Genomic DNA, 17,925 nt, shown 5'->3' on the forward strand with positions numbered 1-17,925 from the left:
GAGTGGCAATTGTTTGTTCTGCAGAACTAGAGGTAGGTGAAGAGGTAGGGTAGGTCTACTGTAGGAGAGGTACGTTGTACATAGTATACGAACCAAGCCGCCAAGCGAGACTCGACGACTGCCTCTCTCCCTGGAACATCCTTGGAACACTCTATACCACTACTCTATCTATTCGCTTGTGGGTGGGTGGTAAGCATCATGGATTAGTCTCTCCCCGTCCTGATCCATGGTCCAGGAGACGGGCAATGCCTCCTGCATACTGCAGTATGTTGTCGCACTCTACAGGTCTGGCTCCTGAGGAGGAGGAGGAGGAGGCTCACCTTGGGGCCAAGACTGTGTGCATCCTGTTGTTCTACCAGAAACGTCAAGCTGTACAACATCAACATCGACATCACCACCCTCCGCCCTCATGCCATCGGTGGCGTGTCCGACCCGACATGAGATGAAGCCTGTGCAGAGCAACAAGCCCTCCAGCAGATCTTCACTCGCCGGTCCTTTGCGCCGGTAACCGACAGTACAAGCTGCAATCATGGACAACGTGCCGTTTCCCGAGACGCTGACGCCGAAGAGGACGCCGCCGAAGAGGATATGCGCCGAGAGAGGCACCTCCCCACGTGGACCCGAACACCGCATGGGTTCATGGCACTACGACGTTGCGCATCTCTTATTCCTGCCCTCCTGGGCCTCACTCAAGCGTCGCGTCTCCGCCGCCATGTATGCGGGCAAGTTCTCAGCAGTCCAGCCCTCATCCGGCTCTCGCTTACTCATGCCCAACAATCTACATGGCACGGACTAACGTTCGTGCCATGGCCTGCTAGTGGTGGATTAGATTACCACCAGCAGCTGTCTCCATTCACCCGCAATGAAGCACACCATTGCGAGAAAACTGGAAATATCTGTTAATATGGCACTGAGCGTGAGATTGTGCTGCTTCCTGCTATAGTAAATCACTATTTATCACTAGTAGTACCTACTCCACCGAAGACCAGGCGCTTTTCTTCCGTGGATTACTCCAAGAACCCATCTGCACCTCATTTTCGTCACCTCGCCGTGGTGTCGGTACCTGGTGCGACTGCATGTTGCCGCTCTCGGAACGATTGACTGGTGCTGTGACCTTGACCAGGTCTCGATACAGCTGTCTCTCTTTTACCAAATCCCCGACTGCGTATCGAGGCGAGCATACACTGCCTCTATTCTCTTCTCTTCTCTTCCCTACTCTTCTCTTCTGCTTTGCGCTTTTCTTCTTCACACGACATTGCTTCCTACCACTGTGAATCGCACCTCGACCGCCGGCGGTTCTGTGCTGTTATCGCGCTTGCCGCTACCATTCTCCCCCTCCTACTCCGACCAGCTCCTCTTCCAGCCACAACTTCCTAGTGCCGAGCCCGGGATGTGACTTGGTCATGGACGACTTTGGAAAGAACCTCAACATCCATTATGTCAACCCAAACAAGCAACTATACGCTGGCATCTGGTCGTTGTATACTGGCGCCACTGCATTCCTCATTGCACGCCTATGGGTCAAGATCTCACGTCGCCATGGGCTGTGGTGGGATGATTACATACTCCTCTTTGCATGGGTAGGCCGAGTCCATACCAGCCCACCAACGACAACCTCTTTGCTGACTACAACACAGGGAGTACTCACTGCCAACGATATCATCATCACGATTGAGTACGCTACCGGCTACGTTTCCCCTTCGTGGGACGACCGCATGCACATCTTGATCCTCATCTCCTCGTGCGGGACCCTCATGGGACAAAGCTTGACGAAAGTTGCTTTCGCAGTGACATTACTCAAGCTGACAAAAGGCTTCTCATGCTGGAAAGTCTGTCACTGGATATTATGGTTCTGCATCGCGACAATGTGCAGCTACAACTTTGCCAAGGTACGGCATTCCCTTGCATACTGGGCATCAATGTCAAACACTAACACTTTCTAGATCATAGTCGAATGGGGGAAAGTCTGCGATAACCGCGGCTATGATGTCTGGTACCGTATGGACTTCTGCGTCTATTCAGAACCACGCGCCAGATTCAAGGAAGGCGGCAACTGTAAGTACAGCATCATCGCTATTCGCCGGATGGGTTCCATCACTAACCTTGGATGAAACAGACGTTAACGTCGTAATGGATTTCGTATTCGCCGCCTTCCCCTGGATTATAACCTGGAACCTAGACATGCGGCGCAAAGAAAAAATCGGGCTCTGTCTCACCATGTCTTTAGGTCTTGTCGTGGCTATCGCATCTGCAATCCGTACTGAATGGAAATACGATGGAAACAGGAAAGACGAATGGTATTTCTGGAATAACGCCATGTCCAATATTTGGTATTCGTCCGAGGTCACGGGTACGATAATAGTACAGTGTGTTCCTGTGCTGAGGCCGCTCTTAAAGCATATTAGTACTACTATGAGGAGCAAGAGACTAGGGAGTTCGACAGATGATGGAGGCACTTTTGGATTGAGTAAACTGGATGGCCACGTGGGGAGGTGGTATCCTCCTTCCCGGTTGAAGGATGAGGGAGGATTGATTCCTGGACCGGTTGGGGATGAGGAGACGCTGATATTGAGTGTGAGAAATGGAATTGTGGCGAGGAAGGACATGAATGGGGACAGAGTACATAGTGATGCGTAGATACCCGTGGGCAGGTATCTAGATGATGGTTATGACTGTGTTTCTGTTCAGTTTTGCTGCTTCTTCGTATGGGGGAAGACGGCAGGGGGCTGCCCCGCAATCGACCACTATGGAGCGATGTAGTGAGGATAGATGATTGTAAGAGAATATTGAAGTTGCCAAGAGTTGTGCACATGTCGTCTACACAAGACACGGAAGAGAGTGAAGTTACTTAGGGTACCAAAGTACCAGGTAGGTGGACAACCAAGGTTGGAGCCGTCACACATGCTTATGTCATCAGGTCGTCGCCTCGCGTCAGCTCCGACGCCTGCTGCTGCTACCTCCTACTGCTGCTTCTCCAAACACATCACAACCATCAGCCACACAAACAACAACAGCGCCATCTCCACACTTGCAGTGCATCTCCAGGACATTGACACCGAAGCGCAGTAGAGACAACAGCATGGCCTCCGCCGACGTGAGCAAGGCGCCGACAGCACCGCATCTCCTCAACCAGATCTCCAGCTCCGCCATTGCAAATATCGACACCATCGAGGGCCTAACCGACTCGGACGACCAATATGCCACATATAAGAAGCTGCAGCGCCAACTGGAGTACATCAAGCTGCAGGAAGAGTACATCAAGGACGAGCAGCGGAGTCTGAAGCGGGAGTTGGTGCGCGCCCAGGAGGAGATCAAGCGGATACAGAGTGTGCCACTCGTGATCGGACAGTTTATGGAAGCCATCGACCAGAACACGGGAATCGTACAGTCATCGACAGGAAGCAATTACGTCGTACGCATCCTCAGCACGTTAGACCGCGAACTGTTGAAGCCGAGCTCGAGTGTGGCGCTGCACCGACATTCCAACAGTCTAGTTGACATCCTGCCACCTGAGGCCGACAGCAGCATCGCCATGCTTGGTGCGGACGAGAAGCCTGATGTCACATACGCAGATGTCGGTGGTCTGGACATGCAGAAGCAGGAGATTAGAGAAGCCGTCGAATTGCCGCTGACGCAGTTTGACCTCTACAAGCAGATCGGTATCGATCCTCCACGTGGTGTGCTGCTATATGGACCACCCGGGTGTGGAAAGACTATGCTGGTCAAGGCCGTGGCAAATAGTACAACCGCATCCTTCATTCGCGTGGTTGGATCAGAATTCGTGCAAAAGTACCTTGGAGAAGGGCCTCGTATGGTACGTGATGTTTTCCGAATGGCGCGCGAGAACAGCCCGGCCATCATCTTCATCGACGAAATCGACGCCATTGCCACGAAGCGTTTCGACGCTCAGACTGGCGCCGACCGAGAGGTGCAACGTATCCTCCTCGAACTGCTAAACCAAATGGACGGCTTCGATCAGACGTCCAATGTCAAGGTCATCATGGCCACCAACCGTGCCGACACTCTCGATCCTGCTCTCCTGCGTCCTGGTCGCCTGGACCGAAAGATCGAATTCCCTAACCTGCGCGATCGTCGCGAGCGCCGGCTCATCTTCAGCACCATTGCGTCGAAGATGAGCTTATCGCCCGAAGTCGATCTCGATTCGCTCATCGTCCGCAATGATCCTCTCTCTGGAGCTGTCATTGCAGCAATCATGCAAGAGGCGGGTCTGAGAGCTGTGAGGAAGAACAGGTATAACATCATTCAGCAAGATTTGGAAGATGCATACACGAGCCAGGTCAAGGGTGCGAGTGAGGCGGACAAGTTTGACTTCTACAAGTAGATGTAACTGCTCCGGCCTATGGGGAGATCTTTCGGTATGCTCGACTGCAAGAATAGCTGAGCGTATGAGAGTAATGCGAGAGCGCTTGCGGCATGGGACTGCGGTATCATGAGCTGCATTTGTATCATAATGGAATGTACCTCATCTGCTGTCATTCCCCTCTTCTCTTCCTTCTTTCCGTTGCATACCTCTCCGCTCATGGCAGCCCAATTACGCGGTACTCGAGGTACGTATCAAGACCGAAGCGAGTACTGATCTCTACCTAGCCCTCCCGCCTTTGTCCCAAGCATGGAGTTGTCAGCATCGTGACATGATGAAACCAGCGGCACCTCGCGTTGACACTGCTGATGTCGTATTTCATTCAGCGCTTAGCTTCCGCTCTTCAGACACACAGAAACATACGGAAGACTGATATGCGGCATTAGATTATGAGCGTAGATTTTCTTTGCTTCACTTCGCTTCACTTCACCTCACTTCACTTCACTTCACTCATCTCGCTCTATCACATGCCTAGCTCCCCTTCTGTATCCTCAGTTTAGTCGCCACCTTCTCCTACAGAATTCACCTTCTCGGCACCGGCCTTCAACAACGTTTACCACTATCTCAGAACAGAACTTCCACTGATAGCTTCCGATACTTACTGGTACAAACGATTTCATCTCAAGGACGTGAGCTGAACACAACTCCAAACACTTACCACCCTCGAACCGCCGCTATCTGTCGTACTTCCCGCGCAGCGCACAACGAATCCACGACGCCACGAAAACAAGAACGCATCATCACCAGCCAGGTTGGCCGGTGGTTCTTTGTGACCGACTGGTTTACACTATGACGCCTGCTTCTGACTCACATATCAAATCTGAGCCTGACCAGGTGTCATCACCTTCGCATACGGATGGGGACTGTCATCGATGGGTTATGTACGGTTCTAGTTCGACTGTGATGCCTGCACCTGGCTCACGTATCGAATCTGAGTCTGATCAGGCTTCAATGTCACCGGAGGAAGGCGAGGATGAACAGGAGGAACCTAGCGATGACGACGACGATGACGAAGAACAATTGTCATCCTCCCATGCACAGGAGGTGCTACTACCACCTTGCGCTGCCTATGACTCCGACACCATCAATTTGTCACATCGTGCGCAAAGCCTGGTGTCTGAGTTTCACCAAACTCTTGGTCAAGCTCGGCTGAGCAGCAAAGACGTCGAGACCATGGCCTCCAAAGCTGCAAATCTCATGACGGTTCCCACTGCACCCAAAAAGACCATTATGCTCCTGGGTGACACCGGTACGGGCAAGAGCTCCTCCATCAACTCACTTGTCAACGATCCCGATGCTACGAAGGCAGCTGCCACTGGCGAGAGCTGCACTTGTGTCCCAACACTCCTGGTGTCGTCTCTCACAGATCAGCATCGTCAGTACGCAGCTGAGCTCTGCTTCATGAGTTACGATACGCGCAAAAGCTTCCTGACTGAGCAGACGCAGAGGTATTTCAGATACAACTTCGCATTCGATCCCGAGTGGCCAGAGGATCAAAGGCAAGATTACGAGGCACAAGCAGATACAGCGCTCAAGGTCCTTCGTGCGCTGTTCTGTGACCAGTTTGAATTCTCCTCGCCTGGAAATATCAAACGAACCTTTCAGGAGAATGTTCAAGACGTGAATGCTGTGGTCGACATTCTGACTAAGTGGTGCATCACTCTCTTGGAAGGCTGTCATGATCACGCCACTCAGCCAACGATGCGATTCGATGCAGATTCTTCGGTCGAGCTGAGTGAGATGATTCAGCCTTACATCTTTGAGCAGAATGATCTCGAGCAGCCAGCACTCTGGCCCCTTATCGACCATGTCCGAAAAGGCATCCTCAGTTCGCCTATGCTGGAATTCCTGAACATTCTGGATCTTCCGGGCACCGCGGATACCGATCGCGTGCGCGCAGAAATCGCGAACAAGTTCATCAAGGATAGTGACGGCCTATGGCTCGTGACGACTGTCGGTCGACCCCTGTCAGATGAGCCACTCAACAAGAAGCTCGCGACTTACGGAGAACGCTTTGGATCCAACGTCGCGATTATCGCCACCCGTTCTGATACAGGGGCGGACGACAGCCTCGCTAGGGACTTGGCAGAGAAGGGTGCTCAGCCCTCGACTGTAGCGGAGTATTGGAAACAATCGGCGCAGATCAAGGACCTTACTGCGGCCATTTCAAGTATTGATCATAAGCTCAAGCGCCCTAGGGGAAAAAAGAGGCAGAAGACGCTGTCCGATGCTGAAGAGACCACGCTCTACCGAGAGAAGGCGAAACTTGAGGATGCTCTCCAGGAAACAAGAAATGCGCAGCTCGATGGGCTTGTCGATATGCGTAACTCTCGCATTAGCGCTCGTCTCAAGGAGACCAAGAAGAAGTATCTGAGCAAAGGGGCAGAGCTGGAAGTGTTCTGTGTATCGAACAAACACTACATGGCACACAAAGGAATCGAGACCGCCGAGACGCGCTGCATGAGCGTGGAGATGACGAACATTCCAGCTCTGCGCCGTTGTGCGCTACGAATGGTTGCTCCCGATCGGTTCATTACTATCGATACCTACATCAGCACGGCTCTGACATTGGTTCGCGGAGCTTCGCTATGGGCGGATGCGACCATCGTCGAGCATCGAGCAACTCTGATGCGCATTGCTCGGCAGCCTATTGCACTACTCGACATCTTTCTGAACCAATGGCTAGAGACTGCCGCAAAGCAATGTAACAGCGACCTAATCAGCCCTCTCACCGCGAATCAAGACGATTTCATCAAGTCTGCTCTGCGCGTCCATCAGGAAATCCAGCAGTGGCACCCCAGTTCCATCAGAGCCTTCTTCGCGAAAAACGGCAATCACTCGACTCAAAAGCAAAAGCACGAAATCTGGAACGAAAAATTCTCACAAGCGCAAACCGCACTACTCGAATCCCATTGGTATCCTTTCCTCCACCAACAAAAAACTTCTCTCCGCAACGGCCTCAAAAAAATTTTCCACGCCCTCGATGATATCCCCGAACAACTCTGCACCCTACCCGCTGCAATTCCCATTCCTCTCGAACCTTTACAAGCCCTCATCGCCTCCTGCATTAACCGTTTCCGCGCCTTGCAGAAAAGACATCTTATCGCTTTTGATAAATTTACTAGCAATATCAAACTCGACTCCACACGAGATATTCCCACGGGATATTTCACCCAAGCCATGTATCCTCTCTATGAAGCTTGCAATTCCGATCGCGAAGGTCGAGGAATTACGAAGAGGCAATTGGGAGCTTTGAGGAATCATCTTCTTTTAGGCGATAAGAATAACAATAACGACAAATCATCATCAAAACATTCAAAACATTCAAGAAAAGCAAAATCGACAAAGGCAAAAAATCCCTTCACAGCCCTGCCTACCAATCTTACACATTATGTTCTTTCTGTGGCAATGACATCTCTCGTGGAAAAAATTCGACGAGAAATGATGGGGATTTTGGAAGAATTGGTGGAGATGTTTGATTGGGCTGTTATTGTTGAAGAAGAAGGAGAAGAAGGAGAAGAAGGAGAAGAAGAAGAAGAAGAAGAAGAAGAAGAAGGAGAAGAAGGAGAAGAAGGAGAAGAAGGAGAAGAAGGAGAAGAAGGAGAAGAAGGAGAAGAAGGAGAAGAAGGAGAAGAAGAAGGAGAAGAAGATGAAGATGAAGATGAAGATGAAGATGAAGATGAAGATGAAGAAGAAGAAGAAGGCGACGACGACGGATCTCAGCAGCAGCAACAGCAACATGCGCGGGTGATAGTAAAGGATTTTATGACGAGGAAGAAGAGTGAGATGGAGAGCATGGAAAAGGATTTGAGGGGTGTGAAGCGGAAGTATGGGATTTTAGACGGGGATTGATGGGATGGGATGGGATTTGATGAGATCAGATTAGATCGGATTGAGGCGCTTGGGCAAGACTTGAGTTTGAGTCAAGATGTGATATTCCAAGTACCGCTGAGATGAAATGGATCTATACTACTCGTGTATCATTCTATCTTCCACAGAAATATGGATGCAACATCGCTGCAGTAAACAGTCGCCTCATTGCAGACATGATAGGTGACCGTTAGCCTCTCACATCAGTAATGACACCCACGAAACCTTCAAGCCCTGCCACTCCCTTTTCACCTCTTCCACTGCTAGAGTACAGAGGCGCGCCGCCACTAGGCATGACCAGTACTCGGTCTCCTGTCATGACGAACTCTTTCGACGTGTCAAAGCTCATCGTGACCAGTATTTCCGGCGCTACAATGGCATCATCAGCAACCTTGGGCTGCGGAGACGCCCTCATGCTGTCCTCGAAATCGTCAAATCCGAACGGGTCGTGCGACCCATCAGCTTCGTTATTGTGCTGTCCAGGCTGCTCGTCCGGACTGTCCGGGATCCGTGCCGAGACGATTCTTGCAGAAGCACGTACACTTGAGATGTAGACCACAACATGATTGCCCACCGCAAGATGGTCCAAATCTTTTCTCGTGAATTTCGCAGTGAAAGTGCGAGAAGCGAGCGGCTGTATAGCTGCCAGAACCATTCCTTTGCGAATGCGCGATAACCGAGAGGCCTTGCCAGTGTTCTCGGCAGGACTGATCGCGATAGTGCTCACCTGGTCAGCATGTAGCGAGTGTACCGGTAGTCGGAGGTTGCGTATGCTGGTGATTTTCACTCGGCGCCATTCCTGGTTGGGTAGCTGATACAGCGGGGGCGCAAAGTGAGATTTTCCAAGGGCTCCTGGGAATGAGCGCGATGTTGGTAGACTCGATGAGGACTTGCGGAACGGACGCTCGTCAGAATCCTCGGAGTCTTCGTGCACATCATGGCTGGAAAAAGGACCGATCATTGCGGTCTCGCCAATAGAGAGCTGACCTGAACGGAGGCGTCCAGATACAATCACACCTGCCACCTCGGCCGGCTTGCTGTAAATGTCTTCAATATCGAAGACTGCAGGTGGCACATCTGTCGCCACTACCTCAGTAGGCGGTTCAGGAACAGGCAATTCGTGCAATAAAGCATGCAAGCTACCGATTCCCGTGCCATCGACAGCGCTTGTCAGCACAATGGGCACTGTGCCTCGTGTTTCGTTCAGCAATGGCAGAACCGTATTATATGCAGTCTCGAGGAGTGAGCTTGCGACGTTTTGCAGATCCTGTTCATCGTTGATGGCACCCTTGTTGGGCACGATAGCGGGCTTCCTGCCTGCAGCTTTCAGTATGTCCAGGATCTTAGTCAAGCTTGTTCGGAGGCCTGCCTTTGATGCGGTATCCAGCTTTGTAATGACAATCAGTAATGGCAATCGCAGGCGCAAACACAAGTCTAATTGAGCGCAAGCAAGTTCCATAGCCGTAGGCACGAGCAAATGTTGCGATGCTGGAGTGCTGTTACCGGCTGCCGGAATCTCATCCTTATCATCAGCAGGTATGCATAGCAGGGTCCAATGAGGTGCCCAGCCAACCAGTCCCCTCAGAGTGGTGCGGCGGTATCGAGGATGGCCAGCAGAATCGGAGATCAGGACCAGCCTACTATTAGCCGAAGCCACGTGCACATCAATCCAAGAGGCGATGTTCTCCGTCGCATAGTTCACGACCTCGACATCTCCATTGGTGCGATCTTGGTAACCTATGAGCTCTTGAGTGACAGAGCTCGTGATACCAGAGCTGATCTCATGACGATGCCGCAGCATACTTAGACGACTCTTGCCTCTGCCATTGTCTAGAGTAGAGGTAGTAAGCGTCCCCAGCAGAGAAGACTTTCCAGACATGGTTGGACCTGTAAGCGTGATTCGTAGTTGCTCGGTCGTGGGTGGCATCATGTCGGCCGAGGTGGGCAAGACAGTGGGCGACGGGTCAACATGTGGATCGGTCTGTCCTGCCAGCATGGGACTAGATGGGTGCAGAAACGGCCGCACAAGCGCCTCAGCTACCACGAGTTTCCCCGATCGTCGTGTCTTGCGCTCCTGGTTCGCAATGATGGTATCTTCCAACCACTCGCATTCACCTACAGTCTCCTTCCGCAAGACCTCGACCGTACAGCCCAAGCATGCAGCCATGGCGCGCAAGTTGTTCAGACTCTCCTGCAGCTCGTCTTCGGCCAGCCCTATCAAGGTGCCATCGTCAGACACGCCAATCTCATACAATGCGCCTTGGCTCTCCTCCAAGCCATGAAGGAGCCTGCCGATCTGCTGAGGCGCTTGCAACTCGGGTAGTGGCTCGGGTAGAGTGGGCAAGATGGTGTTAGTGGCAGAAGAAGTGTGATGCGGGGAGGACTGTTGCAACCTCCACATGAGCTGAGTTGTGAGCTGCTGCAGTCGGTGTTGCCTAAGCTGCTGAGTCGACTGCGACGGCGTAGCATTGTTAGAACTCTGGTTGGAGTCAACGATATTATCAGGAACCGCTTTGGGCTTGAGTGAAGTCTCTCCACCCCTTGCATGCTTGGAGCCCGGGACGTAGATTCCAGTACTAGTAGATCGGAATTTGCGGCGAGGTCGGAGCAGCAGATGCAGCTTGTATTCTACAGGGCCATCTTGAGGTTCAGCTTGCAGACGAGTCAGCTTCTTGCCGCTGGGACTATCTGCGCTCTCGCGAAGGTCTTTCGCGGCATCACTCAGTTGCCTAGTAGCTTCTGTGTGATGTTCAGGAACAGGACTCGAGCCGTCGTCTGCAGCGCTGAGCCACGGAGATGCCACACGCGGAGTGTCGGGCTCCCAAGTGAATATGGACGCATGTGCCATCTTTTGAACGACTCTCTGCTGCGTTATAGGCTAGCAAGAGCTCGTGAGAAGCACCCGTTCAGAAGTATACTGTGTCCTAATATGCACTCGGGCAAAAACGCGCAGTACCCTTGCCCCCTGCCTCAGCTCTCATATACAATAACGGTTCCGTGCTATTCTCTCCCGTGCTTGATTCACTAAAGACCGGTGATATGTATGCGCTTGGTGGACTTTGAACTGGTGTGTCATCGGCTTCGACATGGTGGCGGCGGGTTCGTTTGGGGGCGCGGTGTCACGGAAGTTCGAAATGGGTGTGTACAATCTGCTCTGTAGCAGCTTTCAAAACCAGTGCATGATGGCAGACACGATGGTGGTCAAGGTAGTTGTGTTCACTGCGGTGGGTGGGATTGAGTGAAGTCGGTGGCCAGGCCACCAGATGCCGCCGGCTGGAGAACGCCAAGCAATCTGGACACCTCAGGCCTCGCATGGCAGGCATAAGATGCATCACGGGACCGCGGGACCGAGGGACTTTCTTCACTAGAGCTATGGAGGTAGGAGGTATGTATGTACGCTCGTTTAATCTGACCGGCGAAAGCGGCATCGGCTTTCTGGCCGATGTGGATTAGATATGATTGAACTATTGATTGTTGACCTTGATTGCGGCGTACGAGAGCTGTGCCATCGCTTGCTAGCTCGTCATCTGACGAAAGAGACCTGTAAGGTAAGGTGTCTATCTAACGTATGTCCCATGGAGCCAAGACCAGGAGTGGATATGGATGGGGCATTGGGGCCTACCCAGAAGCGAGATCGAGCTCTACTGGGTCAGAGGATTTACTTTCGCTTGCAGGAGCCGGTGCGCGGAAACAGGCACCAACGGCATTGTGGCGTCTAACGTACCTCCTAAGGTGCTTCTACCTCCACTACTACGCCTCTGCCACCCACTGCCACCGCCAGGCGGGCAACGGGCGACCCTGCGAAGGAATGGACTCTATCCTAATCATCCTGCCGCAGGTGCACAGCATCCAAATGGAGCATCTGCAGATCTGGAGAAAAAGAGTCGTTGCTATGGATGTTCAATAGTCTCGATCGTACCCTAGGTAATCAGTAATAATGCCCACCTGGGGGTACATGTATCTGGCAACGGACAATCCACACCGGACCGGGGAGATTCGTCCGGTTCGCATGAAAAAGGTGTGCCTATACTTTACCGAATCGGGCGACCTCGCAAAACATGAATGAGCACATGAAAATGCAAGGACGCAAGCAAGCAAACAAGCCTCCGCCTCGTAATAATAACAAGAAATAATGGACACTCGTGAACGATAATTGCCCACCCTCCGATTGGCATGCAACCTACAGGTCAGGTATGCATGCAATTGCGCGCCAAGCGAAAAAGCCCTGCCTTCACGCGGAATCGTTTAAAATAAAAACAAGGATCATAATATGAAAAAGTGGTACTCCACCGCGCACGAATCTCTACGTCCGAGTTGTACCTACTGGCGCCTGGCAGAGCCTTATATCCTGACTCAGCGAAGCAAATGCCAAGACCACGACTACCAGGCTTTACCTTAAACAGAATGCACAAATATGCAAGTCTGTGCACACCGGTGAATACAAACAAAAAAAAGTGGACATGGGCGCATCACGTACACGTACACGACGTACACGTGGTAGGAAGTAGGAAGTAGGGCAAACGGGGCCTCATGCCGCATCTACCCTCTACTCTCCCGTCATCATCACACAGCTGCTGGCGCTAATGCTGAATAAGAAGAAACCTCCTGTGACTCTTGTGACTCTGTGATGGATGACTCTTGTCTACGTACCTGTAAACAGCACGGCACTAGGAACTGGGAATTTGGGAACTAGCACTGCCACTGTGTAAACTGGAAATTGTGGGGGGGGGGAGGACTGGGAACGGGACAGTGAACCCGTACCATCCAGTCAGTCGTCACATTGCCGAGCACCTCGCAAACAAACTCGTTTTTGGTAAAAGATCTTCGCGCGCAACACGGGAAAGACACGCCAAACCTTAAAACTTTTTTCTTCTTCGGATACCGGGGGACGGACGGACGAAGCTGAGGTAGGCAGGGAGCTGGTGCTGGGGCGGGCGCAAAGCAAAATGCCAGGTAATAATAATAATAAAAAAGAGAGAGTTTCAAATTTTAACTTGCGCCGGCGACGGCGGCGGCGGCGGCATCGTCGCAGGGCGGCTACGGTATACCCTTCTAAGGTAAGGTAGGGAAGAGTAGAGGAACTTCACAAGTTCACAACACTCTCGGTGCCGAATTTTCTTTTGCGAGTTCCATGCCGACACTAGTAAGATAGGTAGGGTAACTGACTGCTTTGCCACCACCACCACTTCTACTAGCAGCAAACTAGAGGCGTTTGACCACATGAAAGTCTGATATGCAGCAAAGTATATTCTGTCTCTTCTTTCTTTCTTTCTTTGTCGGCCGAAGCAGAGAGATATCATAGGTACAATAAACAACCAATCGCGATCATGTTATGGCTGGCCCTGTGGGGTATTTCGTCGTGAGTGAAAAAGGAGCAAGCAGGCGCAAGGCGAGTAAGCATCTAAAATAAGCAATCATGGCGCCAAAATGCCCATCAATCAATCAATCATCAACAATACCCAACTTCCACATGACTCAAATCCCTGGAACATCTTGGTGATGGATCGTCTCTGTTTGAACCCGAATCCCACCAACAACCATCTCTTGCCATCTCTTGCCATCGTCATCATCATCATCGTCGTCATCAATTCATGATGATTTCCCTTCCGAAGGTCGTCGCTGCTTCGTACACTTGTCATGTGCGAGATGTCCATTCCGTGCTGTCGTTCGTGTAAATTCTGCGCCGCACTTGGGGCAGTAAGATTTCGCTGATGTGCCCGACTTCTCCCGCTGATGGCGAAGCAAGTTGCTAAAGGTGGAGAATTGCCGCCCGTTGCATCCGTGCTCCCAACACTGCGGTTTCGGTCGCTGGTTGAGCACTCGCATCGAAGAGTCCATGCTGCTGCCGCTGCCGCCGCCGCCAGCCTTCTCGTGAGGGATACTACTGCCGACAGGGTAGGTCTGTGCAGGGTACTGTGGGCTTGTGCCGTAGAGCTGTGTGTTCGGGGGTGCTGTCGTGTAAGATTGTCCATAGGGATTCTGCTCGTACATGTTGGGTGACCTAGGAGGAAGTCGTCAATCATCAATGTTTCCCCGGCCACGTGAAACATGCAGTGCACACTGACCTCATATATTGTGGTACAGATGATGAACCGAGATGAGGTGATGGCAAAGGACTTTGCGTCAATCCGCTGATGGAGGGGATGGTCTGGCTGGGCGCCATTGTATAGGCTGCTGTATCGTACGGCGAACTGATGCGACGGTAATGGTCATATGATGAGCCCGCTGCAGTGATCGCTGGCATCTCGGATGGTCGACGAGCGGAAGATGTCTCTACCGCGCGTGTAGAGTACAGAGATGGGCTCGAAGACGTGGTCATCGCATACGCGCTGGCACCGGGGGTGGAAGTGGGCTGCGACACGCGCATAGGAGGAATATAGTTCTGGTCCATGTTGTAGGCTGAAGGATCCATGTTAGAAGGAACTGTGGGGTGCGGGAGAAAAGGGAAGGAGCGCATACTGTGAGAGTCAGATTCGTAAGGCGAGCCGCCGTACGTCGTTGGAAGTAGGAAGCCTAACGAGCTGCACGCGTGTGAGCTGAGCTTCGCTGCTGATACATGATCGCACTGATCAGCTCAGACTCACCTCATTTCCGCAGAAACAGAAGGCTGCTCGAATGCAAAGTCGGGCGGAATGCTGAGACCAGCCGGCCCAGGCTCCTCGTTGCAATCGATAGATACAGTCGGGAAAGACGATTCAGATCGAGGTGGGGTCGGAGCCGTCCACTGCGGGAAGGGTTCAAGCGACGATTCAGCGGTAAAGCTTTGAGGCTGGGGCGAGTGTTGAGGAGTGAGCCACTGGATGCCTCCCACTATTGTTGATGTTGTCGATGTCGGATGAGGGTGCTCGATGTCTGCGTGGCCGGCTTGTTCGGCAGCGTACTGAAGCAGCTTCTCCGCCCGCGATAGGGAGATGGCTCGTGAGCGATCGTTGTCGTGAGCGCGCTTCTGGATGGCGCCACGACTGTGGACGGTCGAGTAGGATGTGTGTGATCGAACCCGGGTGGGATGGATGATGGTGGCTGACTGGAAAGATGGTGAGTCCATGATCATGAAAGTCAAGGAGGAGGATGGATCCTGTACAGGTAGGCCAACCGGAAGGAAGCTCTACTTTTAAAGGTCGCCGGTTGTGCTGGTGGGGGGTGGATTCAAGAGAAGTGATATACACGGGAGTGAAGGCGCTGAAGCATAGTAGGTATGTACTAGGGCCAGCCAGCCTGGGTTGGAGAATCTGATCGTTTTAGCACGCTCGCCTGCTGCGGTCGGGCTGTACAGGCAGGCGGTCTTGTTGATGATAAAGGTACACCTGTGAATCCAACATTGACTATCCTCGAAGGTGCTAGCGGCTGCGTGCTTAGTTTACACGAAGGATGCGGATCCCAGCCCACCATCTTCAGCGTGCTGTGCTAGGGTTACCGACCCGTTGCAGCTATGTACGTGCTAGTCTGTCGTGGGAGCCTTCTGAGGGAGCGTGCACGCTTCTGGCGGGCGGATGACAGGCAGGCGCGCCACAAGCTTTGGCACGCACGCACGCACACATGCACATGGGGAGAGAGAGGGAGGAGAAGGGGAGAGCGAGGGAGAGACGATGGACGGTGACTCAGGGAGTCGTCGAGGCTCTCGTCTGTGCCGCTCGGGCGTTGTCTGTGCCTCAGTGATACATCATATACATGCCTACCGAACACTGTCGACTACTGGGAAGCACACGGCGAATCGCATCGCAATTAGACGCGCTCCGGATACTACTGTTCAGCCGCGGTGGTAGAAATAGGTATCGCGCAGACGCAGCGACGAGCTGCAGGCAGCCGAGCGGACACGACGCCATGTCTCTGGTCTGCATGTCTCCGGCCCCGACGATGAGAGCAGTACGATGTGAGGGAGCCGGGTGTTGTGACAGCCAGCCCGCCCGGCGCAGTGGAGAGTGCTGTTGTGTAGTGGTGATGGAGTGAATCGGTGATAGTGATGGTAGGAGGAGGAGGAGGAGGAGTGGTGGTGGTGGTGGACCGGTGGAGTTGCAGTCGCCTGATGGGACCTGACGCCGGGGAAGACAAACGACTAGGATTGTTATGTAAGCCCATAGGGCGCACCAACGGGCGGCCCGTCCAATCTTCCAGCGCCGGGCGGGCGACAACGAAGAGCCTCAGTCCCAAAAGCAGAGGCACGGCCTCGAATTGCGGAGTAGGGCTTCGTAGCCTTTCGTTCTTGTTCGCACGCTTCACTTGCGGCGTCGAACAGGGGTGCTCGTCTGCCTGACGCAAACGGTATGGCGTCTGGATATCGCCCCCCTCCCTCTCTCCCCATGAGAGGCCCATCTGTGCATCACCTCGTGCGATCATTGGAGCCGCTTGCGCTCGTCATGATCAGCAGAGCCTAAACATAGCCCCCCTCCCAGTGGACCATTCTCTTTTCCTTCACCGGTCGAGTGATTCACTCGCCAGCACAGCGTCGTAGCGTCGCCGGTGGGAGACGTGATATGACCCCCCTGCAGCCCTACTGGATTACTGTACTGTGTCTACAGTCCCCACAGGCACGGAGGCTCTAGTGACTCGACCGGCCATTCCCGACCGGACAGCTCACGGACGAGCACCAGAGACATGCTTCCTGTTCCTTTCCCATGCGCCATGCGCCATTCGATCCCGATGGAGGATCAAGCTTCATCATCTTCCCTCCCCCTCCTTGCTCCCTCGAGGAAGAGGAACCGCGTCAGGACAGCAGGACCCGCTCTCCGGCACTCTGGTGGTGGTGATGCAGCGGTGTCACCGGGCGCTCGTTTCCCATAGGTGTAATAATAATACCATACTCGTATAGACGACCTCACTCTGGTGGCAGCTCCGTTATTCCATTGTGGTGCATCGTGATTGCAAAGCAACAGCAGCAGCAGCACCTACCTCCTACTTGTCTATACTGTAGCCAGGGACCATCTATCACCTGCCAACACAGCCCACAAGCCCGCCCGCCGCCCGCTGCAGATCGCATCACCGTCCGCATACCACGGGTGTAGAACTACATACCTCACCTGCGGTATGGTATCTACATGTACGTATCGTGAACTCTATCTGCTGACATGTACGTATACATGTCTGTAGCGTAGCGTAGCGCACAAAAGGTAGGTAGCGTAGGTAGCGCTGAATCCTTCCCGCAGGCCTCTCTGATGAGGCTGATGACACCGCGCTGACACAGCCTAGTTGCACCGCCGCTCCAGGTTCGCCTATACGCCTATAGAATAGCTGTAGCAGTCTCGCAGCAACTATGTTGATGGCGGTGTCTACATTCGACTGCTAATAGTCCAATTCTGTGCCTCTGAGCTGTCAACTTTGATACCTCAGGCACCTTACTACATTCTACCTTCTACCTGAACGGCACGACTGGCTCAGAATTACGCGCGCATACTGTGTGAGTTGTTACCTACAATAGAACAACGTGTAGCGGACCTGTCAGTCTCAGGTAGTGGTGCTTGCTTACCTCTTACTAGAACTACAATCAATACGCGGCCGACTACGCCAGACTGTGCCAGTCAGCTTGATCACATCGCAGTATCGCTGGCGCGTCCGGCAGTATAGACCTATAGGCATGGTACTCTTGACGCTGGCTCGAAAGTCCCTGATCTTGAGCAGGGCTACGGCGAAGCAAAGCAAAGGGTCGTCGATAGTCTATACTGCTCTAAGCTAGAGGCTGA

At 52.8% G+C, this 17,925-nt stretch overlaps 7 protein-coding genes across 7 annotated transcripts; 4 read left to right on the forward strand and 3 right to left on the reverse strand.

Moving 5' to 3' along the window:
- The first annotated feature begins 476 nt into the window (after positions 1 to 476).
- Positions 477 to 1,244, forward strand: SEPMUDRAFT_151731 (uncharacterized protein). Its single transcript, XM_016907006.1, has one exon. The coding sequence runs from the start codon at positions 589 to 591 to the stop codon at positions 901 to 903; it is 315 nt and encodes a 104-aa protein (XP_016756920.1). The 5' UTR covers positions 477 to 588; the 3' UTR covers positions 904 to 1,244.
- Positions 1,245 to 1,267: 23 nt separating this feature from the next.
- SEPMUDRAFT_92949 (uncharacterized protein) lies at positions 1,268 to 2,629 on the forward strand (the record flags this gene model as incomplete). Its single annotated transcript, XM_016910600.1, has 4 exons — positions 1,268 to 1,580; positions 1,638 to 1,889; positions 1,944 to 2,055; positions 2,117 to 2,629. Coding segments are annotated over exons 1-4 (1,053 nt in total), but the record flags the coding sequence as incomplete, so codon positions are not given.
- A 365-nt stretch (positions 2,630 to 2,994) lies between these two features.
- Positions 2,995 to 4,500, forward strand: SEPMUDRAFT_151732 (26S proteasome subunit P45). Its single transcript, XM_016907007.1, has one exon. The coding sequence runs from the start codon at positions 3,080 to 3,082 to the stop codon at positions 4,340 to 4,342; it is 1,263 nt and encodes a 420-aa protein (XP_016756922.1). The 5' UTR covers positions 2,995 to 3,079; the 3' UTR covers positions 4,343 to 4,500.
- Positions 4,501 to 5,692: 1,192 nt separating this feature from the next.
- SEPMUDRAFT_20341 (uncharacterized protein) lies at positions 5,693 to 7,660 on the forward strand (the record flags this gene model as incomplete). Its single annotated transcript, XM_016908327.1, has 1 exon — positions 5,693 to 7,660. A coding segment is annotated over one exon (1,968 nt), but the record flags the coding sequence as incomplete, so codon positions are not given.
- A 673-nt stretch (positions 7,661 to 8,333) lies between these two features.
- On the reverse strand, positions 8,334 to 11,452 carry SEPMUDRAFT_151733 (uncharacterized protein). Its single transcript, XM_016907008.1, has one exon. The coding sequence runs from the start codon at positions 11,097 to 11,099 to the stop codon at positions 8,442 to 8,444; it is 2,658 nt and encodes an 885-aa protein (XP_016756924.1). The 5' UTR covers positions 11,100 to 11,452; the 3' UTR covers positions 8,334 to 8,441.
- Positions 11,453 to 13,840: 2,388 nt separating this feature from the next.
- Positions 13,841 to 14,774, reverse strand: SEPMUDRAFT_52418 (uncharacterized protein; the record flags this gene model as incomplete). The annotated part of the gene is made up of 3 exons (XM_016909226.1): positions 13,841 to 14,252; positions 14,311 to 14,650; positions 14,711 to 14,774. Coding segments are annotated over 3 exons (816 nt in total), but the record flags the coding sequence as incomplete, so codon positions are not given.
- A 1,217-nt stretch (positions 14,775 to 15,991) lies between these two features.
- Positions 15,992 to 16,585, reverse strand: SEPMUDRAFT_111298 (uncharacterized protein; the record flags this gene model as incomplete). Its single annotated transcript, XM_016900909.1, has 1 exon — positions 15,992 to 16,585. One exon carries the CDS (start codon positions 16,583 to 16,585, stop codon positions 15,992 to 15,994), a length of 594 nt encoding a protein of 197 aa, XP_016756926.1.
- Between the last annotated feature and the right edge of the window lie 1,340 nt (positions 16,586 to 17,925).

This window comes from Sphaerulina musiva (genome assembly GCF_000320565.1).
Source record: "Sphaerulina musiva SO2202 unplaced genomic scaffold SEPMUscaffold_11, whole genome shotgun sequence".
NCBI lineage: Eukaryota > Fungi > Ascomycota > Dothideomycetes > Mycosphaerellales > Mycosphaerellaceae > Sphaerulina > Sphaerulina musiva.